The following is a 16,578-nucleotide window of genomic DNA, read 5'->3' on the forward strand; positions in this document are numbered from 1 at the left end:
TTCCCTCTCTTCCTCACTTTAAAAATCATGCATCACTCCATAATCCCCTTCAGGGTTAAGTGTTGGCCTTGATTTTGCTGTATTATAGCAGGGATGGAATAGAAAACTTTTAAACAGTAGGCATCCAAAGACACTGAGAAGCTAACAAATACACTCAGACCCTCAGAACTCTGGCTAATAGTCTTGAGACACCGTCTGTTTTCATGCAGTATCTCGGGAACAGTAGACAACCTGCTGGTTGCCACAGGCATGTAATGTGCACAGCCAGCCCCCTAGTACTTCTTGAGCATCTCTTCTGGAAAATCCCCGCACTTCCAGGAGTAAATAATATGGCTTTTGTTTTTCTTTTATAGATAATGAGAAAAGGGATTCAGAGGATTTGGTGTTATTATTGTTTTTCTCGTTTTCCTCTTCCTTTACTTTCTGAAAATATTTGTACTTTTTCTTGGGTTGACTTACCCTGAGTTCTTCAAACTGTCCTTTTACCCGCTGGGTTATTTTCAGACTTTCTTAAAGTTGTGTTGCTTTACCCCCCAAGTCTCAACTGAACTTGATCTTTCACCCTCTGATGTCTTTGCTGTTCTGCTTTTCCTTGTCTATACAGGGCCTTAAAAGGCTATTATTGTGAAATAATGGTAGATTATGCTTATGATTTCAATGACCTTCACCCTTATACCTAATCTTCTTTGCCTTACTTTTCCGTCTGTGGAAGGAGGAAGTGTATTAGTTTTGCTGTTGTACATAACACATTACCACAAATTTAGTGGCTTAAACACACACATAAATTATCTCACAGTTTCTGTGGGTCAGAAGTTGAGCATGGATATACAGGTCCTCTGTGTTAGCTGGGGCTACAGTCTCATCTCAAGGCTCAACTAGGGAAGGGTTCAGTTTTGGGCTCTCCTTGTTGTTGGCAGGACTTAGTTCTTTTCAGTTTGTTGGACTAAGGGCCTCAGTTTCTTATTGGCTCTAGGCCAGAGGCCCCCTCGGTTCCTTGCCACAAAGGGCCTCCCCAACATGGCTGTTTGCTTCATCAAAACCAGCAAGAGAGAGCGTTTCCTAGCGAGACTGTGTACCATAATCACTGAAGTGACATCCCCATCACCTTTACCATACTTTATGTATAGGAAGCAAGTCACAGGTTCCCTGACACTCAAGGGGAGGGGAGTCCACAAAGGCATGAACGCCCGGAGGTAGGGATAACTGGAGGCCATCTTAGAGTCTGTTCACACAGAGAGGGGTGCTGTTGAGGGAAAAGGCTTTGAGCTCCTTAGAAAAAGACAATAAAGGCTATATTCATACTGCTCTCATGCTTTATGGTTGGCCTTTATAGATTATGGCTAACACTAAAATAATCATGTTTTTCCATGCCTCTCTCCGTGTCCTATGCACTAGGTTTTACTTCTAAAAATGACTTGTTTTCCTTTTCTGCCATTAGAAGTCGCATCAGCCTCTCTGGATGAAAGTCAGCCGGAAAAGATTGCTGTTGTTGATCTTGGTTTTGGCTGGACTGACTCAGCCCTGTGGGCAGTTGAGAGAGGAAAGGCCTTTGTAAATGCTCCCTAGGTCTTTGTTAGAAATCCGTCCCCCTAGAGGAGCCAGGTATGGGGCAGGTGTGATAATAACCACAGCTGGATTCCAGGCTTATTCACAGCTGAAGGATTTAATTGGGCCCGATCCATTACTTTTTCAAAGTGTCTGAAAGCTTAATAGTATCTGCCCAGGCCTTTGATTCCAGCTCCCAAAATACATTGGGAGGGGCGGTAAGGGTAGCAGTAACTTTGGCTTGATCCACGTTTGACTCGCTTTGGTAAATTGTCTGCACAATTAAGGCTGAGGGACAACACCCCCTCACCAGCCTATCCCGCCCCGCAACAGGCACATAATCAGGTGTCCTTTACAAATTCATTTGAATACAAAAGTCCTCCTTTAACTTTGAGGAAGAATGATCTCTATCTATCTATCTATCTATCTATCTATCTATCTATTTATCTATGACTAATGTCTCTGACATTAGAATCTCTTTAAAATGATAGTGTATACGAATTTGAGTTGAGGAATGAGGCAAATCTGATCCTTCAGTGTTTTCTTGGGGGTAGAGGCGCACGGAGAAGAGAGTGGAAAGGATGGGCATGGTGAGGAGGAAGCTCCGTGTCCAGATTCCGAGTCCCAAGAAACGCCAGACTGGGCAGAGCAGGCTAGACTCGACTTCCCTCGAGGGGTGGGAGGGGCGCTGCGGGGATCGGAATAGCTAAAGGCGGGGGGGTGGGGGTGGGGGTGGGGGGGCGCTAAGCGGGCTCAAAGTCGGGGCTCACACCCTGAGAGGGGCGCTAGGACCCAGGCACTCGCTGGCTCGGGACGCGCCTGGGGAGTGAAGGCGCAAAGAGGCTCAGGCTCGCGGCCAGAGTCCCGCGGAACGACCAGCCCCTCGGCGCGGGGTGCGGTCGCCCTGTGCCCTCTGTGCGGGCTGCGGCGCGGGCCAAGGGCACCGCCGGGGCGCCCAGCAGCCGCCCGCCGCCGGCATGGACCCGCCGAGTGCGCGCCAGGTGAGCCCGGTGCGTGGGGTCCGCATGTCCCGCGCGCCGCCCCCTCCCACCCCCGTGCCCAGAGCTGTCCCCACACCCCTTTAGGACACCCCGCAGCCAGGGAGAGACTCCCCCTCACCCCCGGTCTCTCCGTGTCCTGGTGCCCAACTCCCTTCTTCCGTCCCAGGAGGGGAGCACCTCGAGTGTCTGCTGTAACCGCCCGGTTTATAATTCCGAATAATACCAGTCGCCCACCAACAGCGCGGTCGGCTTATGTGTGGCGCTTTCCCTGGCACTAGCCGTCCTGCTGCTACGTCGGGCCAGCTGCACTGACTCCTGTTGCGCCCCGAGTTTCCCACGCCGTCTCCGCGCGATCGCGGTGCCCCTGCCTGCCTCCGCGCTTGCCGTGGCTGCGGAGCTGCCTCCCCTCCTGGAGAGCGAACCGCCCACCGCCCCAGCCCTCTGGCGTGGGTGGAGGGCAGGGCGCTTCGGCGCCCGGGACTCCGCGATCCGGGGGACCCACTCCTACCCGCGCGCGCAGCTCCCCAGAGTGCGCTCGCTGGGCACCCAGACGGAGCGTGAGGTTTATACCACCCGCCTCCGGTGGGGGAGATGGAATGTGGGTGCAGAGAAGGGGCTCACGCTGTGGGGCGTAGGGAAGTGCGGGTGAGAAAGGTCTTCCGTGCAGGAGAGGCGTTTCGACCAAGGCGGAAGCTGCGCAGGAGAGCTGCCTCTCTGAACTTGGGGGTGACTGCTGGGCGTCCGAGTGTCACCTGAAGCGCACTCAGTTACCAGGATCAAGTAGACTTGGTCCCTGGACTGCTGCGGGAGGGGAGGATTGCACCCGCATTTATAAAGGCTTGCCGAGAGGTCTTCGGCCTTCAGAAGGCGCTCTGTACTCTCAAGACTAGCCGTGCCCAGCCATTCTGCTTCCGGCTCAATCTGCTACCAGTTTACCGTCTCCAGTTTGCCAAAACCAGAAAAACGTCGCTGACGAGTTGCTATGGGCGAGCTTCGAGTTGCTAGGGCTGCAAGACCACCGCGGTTGGGTGGTGGCTGTGGCCCCCGCAAACCTTTGCGGGCCGCCAGGTCGGGGCACTGGGGGGCGTGCCTGCTCTGATAATCACAGACGCGTGTGTCAGAACCTGAAGTTAAACGCGTAGTGCTAACCTAGAAGAGAAACTTCCTCTAAACTGTGTGTTGGGAGACAATCAGCAAAAACATTTAAACAGGGCCGGTGGGGGTAGATGAGGGGCAGAGGACCCGCCCTCTAGGATTTTATAATCTGCTGGTTAGCATCGCCAGTTCTACTTGACTGCCTCTCTGACACTGAATGAACTGTTTTAACTTTGCTCGGTTTTCCAAGAAGCAAAAACGGAAGAATGATAATTTACTAGCAGTGGAAAGAGCATCTGTGTTGGAAAGTTACTACCTGGGTTCCAGCCCTACCTGTACCACTGACCAGCTGTGAAACTTTGGGCAAGACACACAACCTGTCGGAGCCTCAGCTGGCACAAAAAGCTCGAAAAGACCCTTTAATTCTGGGAGCTTCTGTAACAGTGATTTGCCAAGCTTACATAGCCTTCCCATGCTCAGTGGTTCTTTGGAGTCTAAATTGCGCTTGGTTCCACAGAGCATCCATGGACCAAAGAAATACTAGATTAGAATCAGAATGTGGGTGAACTGTATTTTATTATTATTCTTTTTTCTTTTTTTTCTTTTTTGTGGTACGCGGGCCTCTCACTGTTGTGGCTTCTCCCGTTGCGGAGCACAGGCTCCGGACGCGCAGGCTCAGCGGCCATGGCGCACGGGCCCAGCCGCTTCGCGGCATGTGGGATCTTCCCAGACCGGGACACAAACCCGTGTCCCCTGCATCGGCAGGCGGACTCTCAACCACTGCGCCACCAGGGAAGCCCGGGTGAACTGTATTTTAATTCCAGTCTGTTTATAGGGCTGCACAAATCTTTCAGGTTTAAGGTCTGTGGAAATAAGCCTGGCTGGCTCAGTTAATACTTAGAATGCCCCGGGAAGGACCTCAAATAGAAAGTCCTGTTTTAAGTTAGAGTATGGTTACATAAAAGGTTCTTTCTGTGCATTTGAAAGACCTGTGCCATAGCCACCTTGTTACCTAAATGAGTAGAGAAGGCCCAAACTGATCCCTCAACAGAAGAGGGCTGGGTATACTGCATACTTTGCGGAGGCATCTTGGGTTATACCTGATAAACAATTTATTTACCTGGGAATGACTCTGTTAATATTAACTTCTCAGAAAAGCAGGTTATCAGTTTAGTAATGAAATAATGAAATTGTCTTTAGAGGCTACATTAAGTATCAGAATACCTAATATTGCTAGAGTTTATTGGGGTAAGCACTGCTTTAAAAAGCACTGCCTTTTTATTTAATTTCAGGCAGGGAAATAAGCAGGATGATTTATTATGTTTTCTTACAAGATAATTTTTTAAAGGAGATAAACAAAGCAGAGTAAATACAATATGAACTAAAGAAACCTTGTTTCTTCAGGTTCCAGAGATGAATAACATCATCATTACCATAATGGTGCATATCTATTAAGCACTTACTATCTGCCAAGCATTGTTCTAAGCACTTTATGTACCTAGTCTCACAAAATCCTATCAACAACTTCTGAAAGAAGTGCTATAATTTCTTTCAACCTTACTGGCGGGGGAACTGAAGCTTCTTGTCCGAGATCACCTAGCTGTTAGGCGGTAGAACGGACCAGCTCCTTGAATTCATTGCGATAATTCAAATGATATGCAAGATGGAGGAGGTGGGGAGGGTCAAAAGCGCCTACTGAGTGTTGGGTACTTTATACCCCTCAGTGCATGGATATTAATACATCTTTTGTGAGTTGCATTTTTATTTTCTTTTTCTAGGTATCCTTTCTTGCTTTTAATATGATTTGGGCATCTTTTAACATGAGCAAAGAGAGTGACCTCTTTCTTTTTAACTATGGTACATAGATTGTTTTTTAATTACTACTCTTACTTTAATTAATTAATTAATTTATTTATTGGCTGCATTTATGTCTTCGTTGCTGCACACGGGCTTTCTCTAGGTGAGGCAAGCGGGGGATACTCTTTGTTGTTGTGCGTGGGCTTCTCCTTGCAGTGGCTTCTCTTGTTGTGGAGCACGGGCTCTAGGTGCATGGGCTTCAGTAGTTGCAGCATGTGGGCTCAGTAGTTGTGGCATGCAGGCCCTAGAGCACAGGCTCAGTAGCTGTGGTGCACGGGCTTAGTTGCTCCGCGGCATGTGGGATCTTCCTGGACCAGGGATCGGCCCATGACCCCTGCATTGACAGGCGGATTCTTAACCACTGCGCCACCAGGGACGTCCCTGGTACATAGATTTGAGTGCAGATGGATGAACCATCATTGATTTAACCAATTCCCCGTGAGTCGGCATTTGGATTCTTTCTAAATTTTCACATCACATATGGGGCTGGCATTGTGGGTCTTCTTATTTATATATTTCTGCACACCTATTCAGATGTTTCTGGTAGATCAGTTCCTAGGGGTGGAATTGTTATGTGAAAGAGCATGGTTACTATTTGATATGTACTTTTTAATAGATACTGCCAACTTGCCTTCACAAAAGGAAATGTAATTTCTGGTTTGGGGTCCAGTTCTTCTGCTAACACGTTTTTGGGCTTTTGATAAGTCAGTGCATCTGAATGGGTCTCAGGTCTATCATTTATAAACTAGGGGTGGTAGGACTTGTTGGTTCCAAGGTCTTTTCTGCAAACATGTATAATTAGAAGATGAACAAATAAAATTGTCCATATTTGACCATTTTTTTACCTACACAAACAGAAGTTTAATATGGGTTCATCTAATGACACATGAACTAAAATACCCATTTTTGGTACCCCAGGTTTCTGAGATTGATTTGTATGTGGCCTTATCTCACATGCAAATCTGTGTCCTGCTCTCTTTTTATAAAGGTACCAGTTGTACTGGATTAGGACCTATCCTAATGACCTGATTTAATGTTAATTATCTTTTAAAAGGCCTTCTCTGCAAATACTGTTACACTCAGAGGTAGTAGGGGCTAGGACTTCAGCCTGTGAATTTGGGGGGACACAATTCAGCCCATAATACACTGTCTCTGTCAGATGGCACATACTGAGGTGTAGGCACCCTGTTTTTATTTGAGGGCAATATGTTTCTGAAGCTACATCATGGAATCCTCTCTCTTCCTATTGCATGTCCCCCATTGCCTAAAAAAAAGTGTTGTTTTTTTAATTCCCTGGTGTTCTTTAAAGGGGCTCAGTATTACTACTTGTATCAAGTAAACTTTCATCAGTGACAGTGAATCTCATGTGAGACAGGGTGACTGTAGGTGAGAGGTGGTAAGCATTGTGGTTAAGAGCCTGCGTCCTGAAGTGGGCTGCCTGACTTCTAATCCCAGCTCCATCACTCACCAGCAGAATTTCCTCATCTGTAAAATGGGAAGAGTAATACTTACCTCACTGGGTTATTGTGCCAGTTAAATGAGATGATGTGTGTAAAGTGCTTGGCATATACTAGGGGAGTCACAAATGGTTGACTATTATTATTTTGCAACTTCAGAAGCTCATGGAGCCTTTCAGGCTCAGTGTGCCCTGCCCCAGGCTGCACCCCAGAGGCACAGACAACCCAGAGGCTCTGTTCCTGGAGCTCCCAGGGCTTCCGTGTGTGCCCTAGTATGATAGTCATTGCATGACCATTGTCAGAATCCAACAGCTCACACACATTAAAGTCATAGGCTCATAATTCGATTTGAAAGCTGAAAAGGAACACAAGAGATGTTCCCTTAAATATCTCATTAAAATGATCATCCCCATTTCAGTTGTGGCCACTAGGGTTAGCAATTAAAATGATATGTAAAAGCAGCATTTCAGTTTTTCTAAGATGTACCTTGCCAATTTTTTTTTTTGAAGATGTTGGGCGTAGGAGTTTAGTAATTAATTAATTTATTTTTGCTGTGTTAGGTCTTCGTTTCTGTGCGAGGGCTTTCTCTAGTTGCGGCGAGCGGGGGCCACTCTTCATCGCGCTGTGTGGGCCTCTCACTATCGCGGCCTCTCTTGTTGCGGAGCACAGGCTCGAGACGCGCAGGCTCAGTAGTTGTGGCTCATGGGCCTAGTTGCTCCGCGGCATGTGGGATCCTCCCAGACCAGGGCTCGAACCCATGTCCCCTGCATTAGCAGGCAGATTCTCAACCACTGTGCCACCAGGGAAGCCCCCAAAGATGTACCCTTGCCAATTTTAATGCCCCTGGAATCAGGGTGTGTTTTGCAGTCAATGGCACCTGAGAGCTAGGAACCTTTTCCCATTAACCTGCCTGGGAAGATGACCGCAGACTTACCTTCTCACAGCAACTTTACCTTGGAAACATAAGGGTTAAGTGTGGATGGCTCTATACCTGGGGTGGATTATCTGTCTTGATTATTGTGAAACTCTAGATTCCTGGGACTGCCCTGGGACTGGGAGAACTTGGAGCAGTCACGTGGCCTTGGGCCTGCAGGACTAGAGCAATATAGAGGCCAATAGGAAACGAAGGCTGTGGCTTCTTTGGGTCAGGGTGAACCATACACGTCATCTCTAGCAACTGTGTTCATCCCTGCTGTGGTAGAGGGAGGCCAAGACTCTGCATCAGGAGTAGTTAGTTGCTGGCCTTCCTATGAGACAGCAGATACATACTGTATTTCCCATCCTTTTTCCTACTATGAAGCTAAGGAAAGGCAGTGCTAGATTAAAGTCAAGTGTGTTGTGAATTGATTAGCCATCTGGATCTGTGACTACTTCTGGTGGGGCAGCACCTTATCAATTGCTGTTGGCCTGGCAGTGATTGTGATGTATTTGTCATTGCCTGTGAATTCATCTACTGAGTTTTAGCTTCTGATGTTTTCAACTTTTCAATGAGATAGGTACATTGTTGGTAATACGTGTCTTGAGTTTAATCGCTGATTAAGATGACTTCAAAAAGGTTACACTGTGATTTGGCACTGAAACAAAAAGTTATTGTTTACATGGTTACAAAGAGAGTCAAGGAAATAGAGCATGGGGTATAAATTTGATATTGATAAAGCAAATATTTGTCATTGGAGGAATGACGCAATTTCAGTTCTGTTTTCTTTGTGGTTTTTTTTTTTTTTTTTTTGCAAAGTAGCAGCCAAATACTTTTAATAAAGAAAAGATACCCACAAGTACATAGAGCTAGATTTATGTTTTATTATTGAGATATGTGCAAAAGGATTACCTAACACGTCAAGTAACTAAACTGAAGGCAGGAGAAGTTGTCTAATCCCTCACTACAGATGAAAAAATTCAAGGCTGTGAGAGGCTAGCGAGGCCAATTCTTGTATCTTATACAATTGTCATTATGCCATTATGTCATAGTTTAATGGGCAGCATTTTTTTTTCATAATGGTACATCAAGCGATGGTGTTTGTACAATCAGTGGTATCTTAGATTTGATGGAATATGGCAAAAGTGGTAAAGAGGGGACTGGAACATAGGTCTCCTGCCTCCCAAGCAGTTTTAATTTCCCCTGCACACACATGCCCTGACCAAGGTATTGTCTGACCCCAGCTTCCAGATTGGTGACAGAGTCACTTGCATGACCCTGAGAGTGAGAAGCCTAGGCTGCAAAATTTAAGGAGGTCTTCAAGGGCAGGGCCAGCATCTGAGAGTGAGCGCCTCCTTAAAATTGCAGTCTAGTTGCCTTGCCCCAGTCCCAGCCCCAGTTCTGATCTTTGAAAGGGATTTCAAAGTTTTCCCTAGATGATTAGGAAAATTAAATGGAAGTATAAATGGATGAAAAGGCAATCATCTAAAACACATGGCCAGCCAATATCCTGCATTGCAAATATGAGTGCTCCTGAGTGAGATCTATGGGGAGCATTACCAAGAGTGGTTGGGACGTTGCTAAGAAGGTGACCTCATAAATGCATTAACACTGCATGAGTTCTTTACCCTTGTACATGTGTTAGGAAGCTATGGCTGATTAAATAATAGGAAAGCAAGTGATTTTTCTAAGTTTTTAGGATCTTTTTTTCTAGTTCCATTTAGCATTTTTAAAAGGAACATTCAAGGCCATTTTTCTTGCAAAGGAATGGAATGTGAAGAGGAAAATTCAATTCCTCATCAAGTCTCCTCTATTTTGAAAACTGCACAAAGATCTTCTTAGTAACCCAAGAGTGCTTTAGAAGGATGGGGAGTTCTAGATCCTGTCCTGGCTGGTGGTGGTGATATGAGGAAGACTAAGATAAATAATATCGACAAAGCATTTACTATGAGCCTCTTTGTCAAACAACCCGTTGAATGGCATATGTGCCTAAAGAGCATCGTTTTGCAATACACATTTTTATGTCTCAAAGAGGAAAACCTCAGTTTTATCTCAGAATGGCATTTTCCGAGGGACAGTGGCCACTGAGGTATTTTCACCGTCTGTCTTTTGTTGAGCAGGTTTTTCTGTTTAAGGAAGGGCGTTTCAGATCTTTTAATGCGGCAGGCATGGAAGTTCTCAACATGCTGTCACTCACATTGTGGGAGTCCATTCTGTTGGAAGGGCCATAGCTCCCCCATTGATCTCTACAATAGCAGAAAATATGGCACAGCTGCAGGGATTGCACAAGAGAGGAAAACAAGCAGGAACATGGGAGAGGAGAGTGGAAGGAGGAGAGGGGAAGGCGTCTGGAGGAAGGGAAAAACACTGTGTCCCAACCCTTTTGCATCACAGCACACAGAGGACAATGATGATGTTGTCTGGGATGCTGGAGGTGGTGGACAAGGCTCTGTCTGCTCCAGGCCCTGCGTGGGTGGCCTGAGGGCTGAGAGAACCAGTCTCTTGTCAGGCTATTCCAGTTGGGTCAGTCCATCTGAGAAAGCCCTGGTGGAAAGTGTAGCCCTCAGGAGGAGGGAGGGAGGGAGCCCAGGGGCCACTGGATTATCCTACCCACCTGCCTCAGACACCGGATGGCCTCTTGCCTTGGCCCGCATGTAGCTGACATTCTTATTTCATCCCGAAGCCCTGCCTCCTATGCTCGTCTGCAGGACTTTTCTCAGTTTCCGTCTGAGCGAGATTTGGAGGCCAGGGAGAGCTGTGGGTGGCAGAGGAGGATGAAGGCAGCCGAGGATGGTAGCTTCTTTCCTCTGACTTCTATTCTATAAAAGGAGCAGGTTTCCACTGTCCACGCAACAAGTTATTACTGAGCCTCCTGCATGTGCGAGACAAAGTTTCTCTCCCTTGGTGCTTACCTTCTGGTGTGGGGAGTTGGTAAAGAACGAGAGAGCGAATCAAGAGAAAGCAAGCAAGTCAGAGGGCAGTATGCGCTAGGGAGAAAGAGCACCAGGGCGAAGATAAAGCCGGAAAGGACTCCCTGAGGTGGGGTGGGGAATGTTGGTTCATTCACTAGGGAGGTCAGAGAAGGCCTCCCTGGAAAGGTAACATTTGAGCCGAGACCTGAAGGAAATGGGGAGCGAGCCGCGCGGATAGTTAGGAAAGGCGTTCCAAGCAGGAGAAATAGCAGGTGCAAAGGCCCTGAGGGAGCATCCACATGTTCAAGGTACAGCAAGGAGGCCAGTGTGGCAGGTAGACGCTGAGGTCAGAGAGGTCACAGAGGGTCAGGCTGCTGAGGGCCTTGTCCTCTACTGTAAAGACTCTGAGCCAGGTGAGAGTGATGGAGCCTGACTTAAGCTGTAAGAGGATCATGCTGGCTGCTGTATTGAGAATAGGCTGAGGGGAGCCAGGGTGAAGCCTTGGTCCAAATAAAGGTCCACCTCCACCTGGAAGCCTTTCCTCATAACCAACCTTTGAGGGCCCCTAATATAGTTTTAAGGGAGAAAGGTGGATCATAGTTTGTTAGCTGAAAAATATTGCTCTAAATAAATGAACCAAATCAGTGGACAGATGAGAACTGATGGAATCATTGGTTGCAGAAATGTATCTGATAAATGGGATGGTAGAGAGAAAAAGAGAAGCCCACCATCCATGGATTTGGTGCCATTGCCAAGTGAGGCACAACCAAAAGCCAAGAGAGAGCAAGTCTTTCACTGATACATGACCTGACACACACCTGGGTGGGACAGAGGTGCTCTTGTGAGCTTCCTTTCACTTGGTCCCAACGATCTCGGTCGTTTCAATGACTGCTTTCACAGGTCTGAAAATCCCACCATCACTTTCGTTCTAACATATGCATCAGCTGTCTGATCTGCTGGCCAAGGCCTTCTACAGAATTAAAACAACTGCTGGCCTCTCAATACATATTCCAGAAGAATTTCAATCAGCTAAAGGCAAAATAGGCTCAGGAATAACATGATTAGTAAGGAATGGTGAGTTTATGTTCTTGTGCTCGATACTCAGGTATATTTCTCATACCATAGGCTGAGTGGTTTAAACAACGGATGTTTATTTTCTCACAACTCTGAAGTCTAGAAGTCCAAGACCAAGGTGCCATCAGGGTTAGTTTCTGGGAGGCTTCTCTCCATGGCTTGTAGATGGCTGCCTTCTTGCTGTGTCTTTTTTTTTTTTTTTAACTTATTTTTTATTTTTGTCTGCGTTGGGTCTTCGTTGCTGCGCGCGGGCTTTCTCTAGTTATGGTGCTTCTCATCGCGGTGGCTTCTCTTGTTGTGGAACGCAGGCTCTAGGTGCACAGGCTTCAGTAGTTGTGGCTCTCAGGTTCTAGAGCGCAGGCTCAGTAGTTGTGGCTCATGGGCTTAGTTGCTCCTCAGCATGTGGGATCTTCCCGGACTAGGGTTTGAACCTGTGTCCCCTGCATTGGCAGGTGGATTCTTAACCACTGCACCACCAGGGAAGCCCTTGCTATGTCTTTATAGGGCCTTTTCTCTGTGTGCTCACGGAGAGCTCTATGGTGTCTCTTCTTCTTCTAAGGGCACCAGTCCTATCAGATTAGGGCCCCACCCTTATAACCCCATTAATCTTAATTACCTCCTTAAAAGCCCTATCTCCAAGTATAGTCTTTGAGGGTTAAGACTTCAACCTTTGAATCTGGGGGGGCACACTTCAGTCTATAGCATCAGGCAAATGTTGCAAATTTTTAAAAAAAATAAATACATACCTTTGAAGTGTACAGCTTGCTGGTTTGGGCAAAGTATACAATCACAGAATATGCCCATGAATCGTTACTGCAGTCTAGATATAGAACAGTTCTGGCATCCCATCCCTTGTGCTCCTGCCCAGTCAGTTCTCAACCCCACCATAGACCTCAAGTAGTCACTTGTCTTCTTTTTATTACAGTAGACTAGATTTATCTTTTTTAGAATTTAATATCAAGAAAATCGTACATGAGCCTTTTGTGTCTGTCTTCTTTCACCCAGTATAATGATTTTGCGATTTGTCCATATTACTGCGTATATCAATTAGTTTGTCACATTTTATCATTGAGTTGTACTCTGTTTTATGGATGTACTACAATTTATTTACTCACCTGGTAATGAACATTTGGGTTATTTCCAGATTGGAGCTATTATTTTAAGCGCTGCTCTAGACAAGCCTCTGGGCATATATTTTCATTTCTCTTGGGTGAGTGCCTAGAATTGAAATCTCATGGTTGTAAGGTAAGTGTATGTTTAATAAGAAACTGTCAGACTGTTTACATTCCCAACAGCAATGTATGAGAGTTCCAGTTGTTCCACATCCTTGTTGTCACTTGGTATTGTCAGCCTCTTCCATTTTTAGCCATTTTAGAGGATGTATAGTGATATCTCATTGTGGCTTTCTTTGCATTTCACTGGTGACTAATAATGATGCTGAGCATTTTTTTTCATGTGCTTACTGGCTATTTTAATGTCTTGTATTGTGAAGTGTTTGTTCCAAACTTTTTGCCCAAGTTTTAATTGAGTTGTCTTTTGGTTATTGATTGTAAGAATTCTTTATATATTCTGGATACATCTTTGAATATATATTTCTTCCAGTCTGTGGCTTGCCTTTTTATTTTCTTAAAATTATCTTCAAAGGAGCACACGTTTACACTTTTGTTGAATTCCAGTTTATCAAGTTTTTTTTCTTTTATGGGTTATGCATTTTACATTCTTTCTAAGTAATCTTTGCCTCCCTGAAGTTCGTAAAGATTTTCTCCTGTGTTTAGTTTTAGCTTCTTTAGTTCTATGACCTATTTCTAGTTAATATTTGTGTTTGGTGTAAGGTAAGGGATGAGGGTTGCTTGTTTGTGTTTTGTTTTTGTGTATGGATATCCAGTCATTCCACCACCATTTGTTGAAAAGATTGTATTTTCTCCATTGAAGTATCTTGACACTTTCATTGCAAATTAATTGACTCTCATAACCTGAGTCTGTATGTGGACACTATCCTTATGACAATACCACTCTGTCTTGATTACTATAGCTTTATATTAAATCTCAAAATCAAGTATTGTTTATCTTCCAACTTTGTTCTTTTTCAGAATTCATCTGGCTATTCTGGGTCTTTTGCATTCCTACACAAATTTTAGAATCACCTTGACAGTTTCTAACAACAACAACAACAACAGAACCTGCTGGGGTTTTGATTAGAATTGTATTGAATCTATTGATCAATTGAGAGAGAATTGACATCTCAGCAATATAAAGTCTTCTGATACAAGAATATTATACGTATCTGTTTATTAAGGACTTCTTAGTTTCTCTCAGCAGTGTTTTATAGCTTTCAATGTGGAGATCTAGAGAGAAACTTTCATGCTTTTTAATATCATTGTAAATAGTATTTTAAATTTCAATTTCCAATTGTTCATTGTTAGTATATAGAATACAATTGAATGTTGATTGTTGACCTGTATCCTGTAATTTTGCTAAATTCACTTGTTAGTTCTAGTAGCTTTTTCTGTAGTCTTTAGGATTTTTTATGTGCACAACTATGTTGTCTGTGAATAAATAAAGTTCTACTTCTTCCTTTCCAATCTGAGCATTTTCTTTCTTTTTATCTCTTTACTGTGCTGGGTAAGGCCTCCAGTATAGATTTGGTGATAGTGCACGTCTGTGCCTTGTTCCTGATCCTCTGTTCCTCATTTCACGTTTAAGTAGGATGATTGCTGTCAGTTTTTCATAGATTTTTTTTTTTTTTTTTGTACACGGGCCTCTCACTGTTGTGGCCTCTCCCGTTGCGGAGCACAGGCTCCGGACGCGCAGGCTCAGCGGCCATGGCTCACGGGCCCAGCCGCTCCGTGGCATGTGGGATCCTCCCGGACCGGGGCACGAACCCGTGTCCCCTGCATCGGCAGGCGGACTCTCGACCACTGCGCCACCAGGGAAGGAAGCCCTCATAGATTTTTTTAAATCAGATTGAAAAATTTTCTTTCTATACATGATTTATTGAGAGTTCTTATCATGAATAGGTAGCAAATTGTCAAATGCTTTTCCTACATCTATTGAGATGATGGTATGTTTTTTCTTTTATTCTATTAAAGTAGTGAATTATATTGATTGATTTTTTTATTGTGGTAAATGCACATAACATAATATTCACCATTTAAACCATTTTAAAGTATACAATTCAGTGCTGTTAAGTATGTTTACAATGTTGTGCAACCACCTCTACTCTCTAGGTCCAGAACATTCTGCTCTCTCTAAAAGGAAACCCCATGCCCATTAGGCAGTCACTCCCCATTCACATCTTCCTCCAGCCCCTGGCAACCACTAATCTGCTTTCTGTCTCTGGATATTTCATATAAATAGAAACATAATATGTGGTCCTTGTGTTTGGCTTCTTTTACTTAGCATAATGTCATCAGGGTTCATCCATGTTGTAGTATGTATCCGCACTTCATTTTTTTTATGGCTGAATAATATTCGATTGTATAGATATACCACGTTTTGTTTATCCATTCATCTGTTGATGAATATTTGGGTTGTTTCCACCTTTTGGCTATTGTGACTAGTGCTGCTATCAACATTCGTGAAAAGGTTTTTGAACATCTGCTGTCAATGTATACCTAGGAGTAGAATTTCTGAGTCATATGGTAACTCTGTGTTTAACTTTTTGAGGAATTGCCAAACTGTTTTCCATAGCAGTTTCACCATTTTACGTTCCCACCAGCAACAATGTATAAGGGTTCCAGTTTCTCCGCATCATTACTAACACTTGTTATTTTTCTTTTTAAAAAAGTTTTAGCTATCCTAGTTCGTATGAAGTAATATCTTATTGTGGTTTTGAATTGCATTTCCCTAATACGCTTGTTGGCCATTTGTATGTCTTCTTTGGAGAAATTTCTATTCAAGTCCTTTGCCCCCTTTTCCATTGGGTTGTTTGTCTTTATGTAGTTGAGTTGTAGAGTTCTTTATATATTCTGGATCATTAACCCTAATTAGGTATATGATTTTCAAATAGTTTCTCCCATTTTGTGGAGTATCTTTTCACTTCCTTGATAGTGTCCTTTGATGTACAAAAGTTTTTAATTTTGATGAAGTCCAATTTATCAGTTTTTCTTTTGTTGCTTGTACTTTGGTATTGTATTTAAAAAACCTTTGCCAAATCCAAGATCATGAAGATTTGTCTCTATGCTTTCTTCTAAGAATAATTTTAGCTTTTAAATTTGTCTATGATGCATTTTTAGTTTTTATATATGGTGTGAGGAAAGAGTCCAACTTCATTCTTTTGCACACTGATTGACTTTTGAATGTGAAACTAACTTTGCATTCCTGGGGTAAATACAACTTGGTCATGGTATACTAGTTTTTAAAATATATTGCTGGATTTGATTTGCTAAATTTTGTTAGGATTTTTGCATCTATGTTCAGGGATATATTTGCAATCTTCTTTTCTTATAATGTCTAGCTTTTTCATTTTTTAATTTTTTTTTGCTTTGGTATCTGGATAATTCTATCCATATAATATGAATTATGAAGGGCTTCCTATTGCTCAATTTCATGAAAATGTTTGTGTAATGTTGGTATTATTTATTCCTTGTGAGTTTTATAGGCTTTACCAGAGAATGTTTCTGAGACTGGAGTTTTCTTTGTAAGCAAGTTTTAAACACAAATTCAGTTCCTTTAGGGAAATTTAGATTTAAAAATATTCTTTCTTGAGTGAGTTTTGGTTC

General features: G+C 44.1%; 1 protein-coding gene across 6 annotated transcripts in view; it reads left to right on the forward strand.

The window, feature by feature from the left end:
- Positions 1-16,578, forward strand: part of PDE8B (phosphodiesterase 8B) — a gene marked incomplete at its 5' end in the record, with an annotated part of 379,999 nt that overhangs the window by 84,179 nt on the left and 279,242 nt on the right. The window contains one exon of one of the 6 annotated variants that reach the window (XM_081233021.1): positions 12,764-13,067. The exons of the other annotated variants lie outside the window; for them this stretch is intronic. Coding sequence (XP_081089147.1) covers positions 12,945-13,067 — 123 coding nt within the window. Of the gene's footprint in view, positions 1-12,763; positions 13,068-16,578 lie in introns of those variants that run through there. 6 annotated transcript variants of the gene reach the window in all.

This window comes from Mesoplodon bidens, assembly GCF_964165515.1.
Source record: "Mesoplodon bidens genome assembly, chromosome: 4".
Lineage (NCBI taxonomy): Eukaryota > Metazoa > Chordata > Mammalia > Artiodactyla > Ziphiidae > Mesoplodon > Mesoplodon bidens.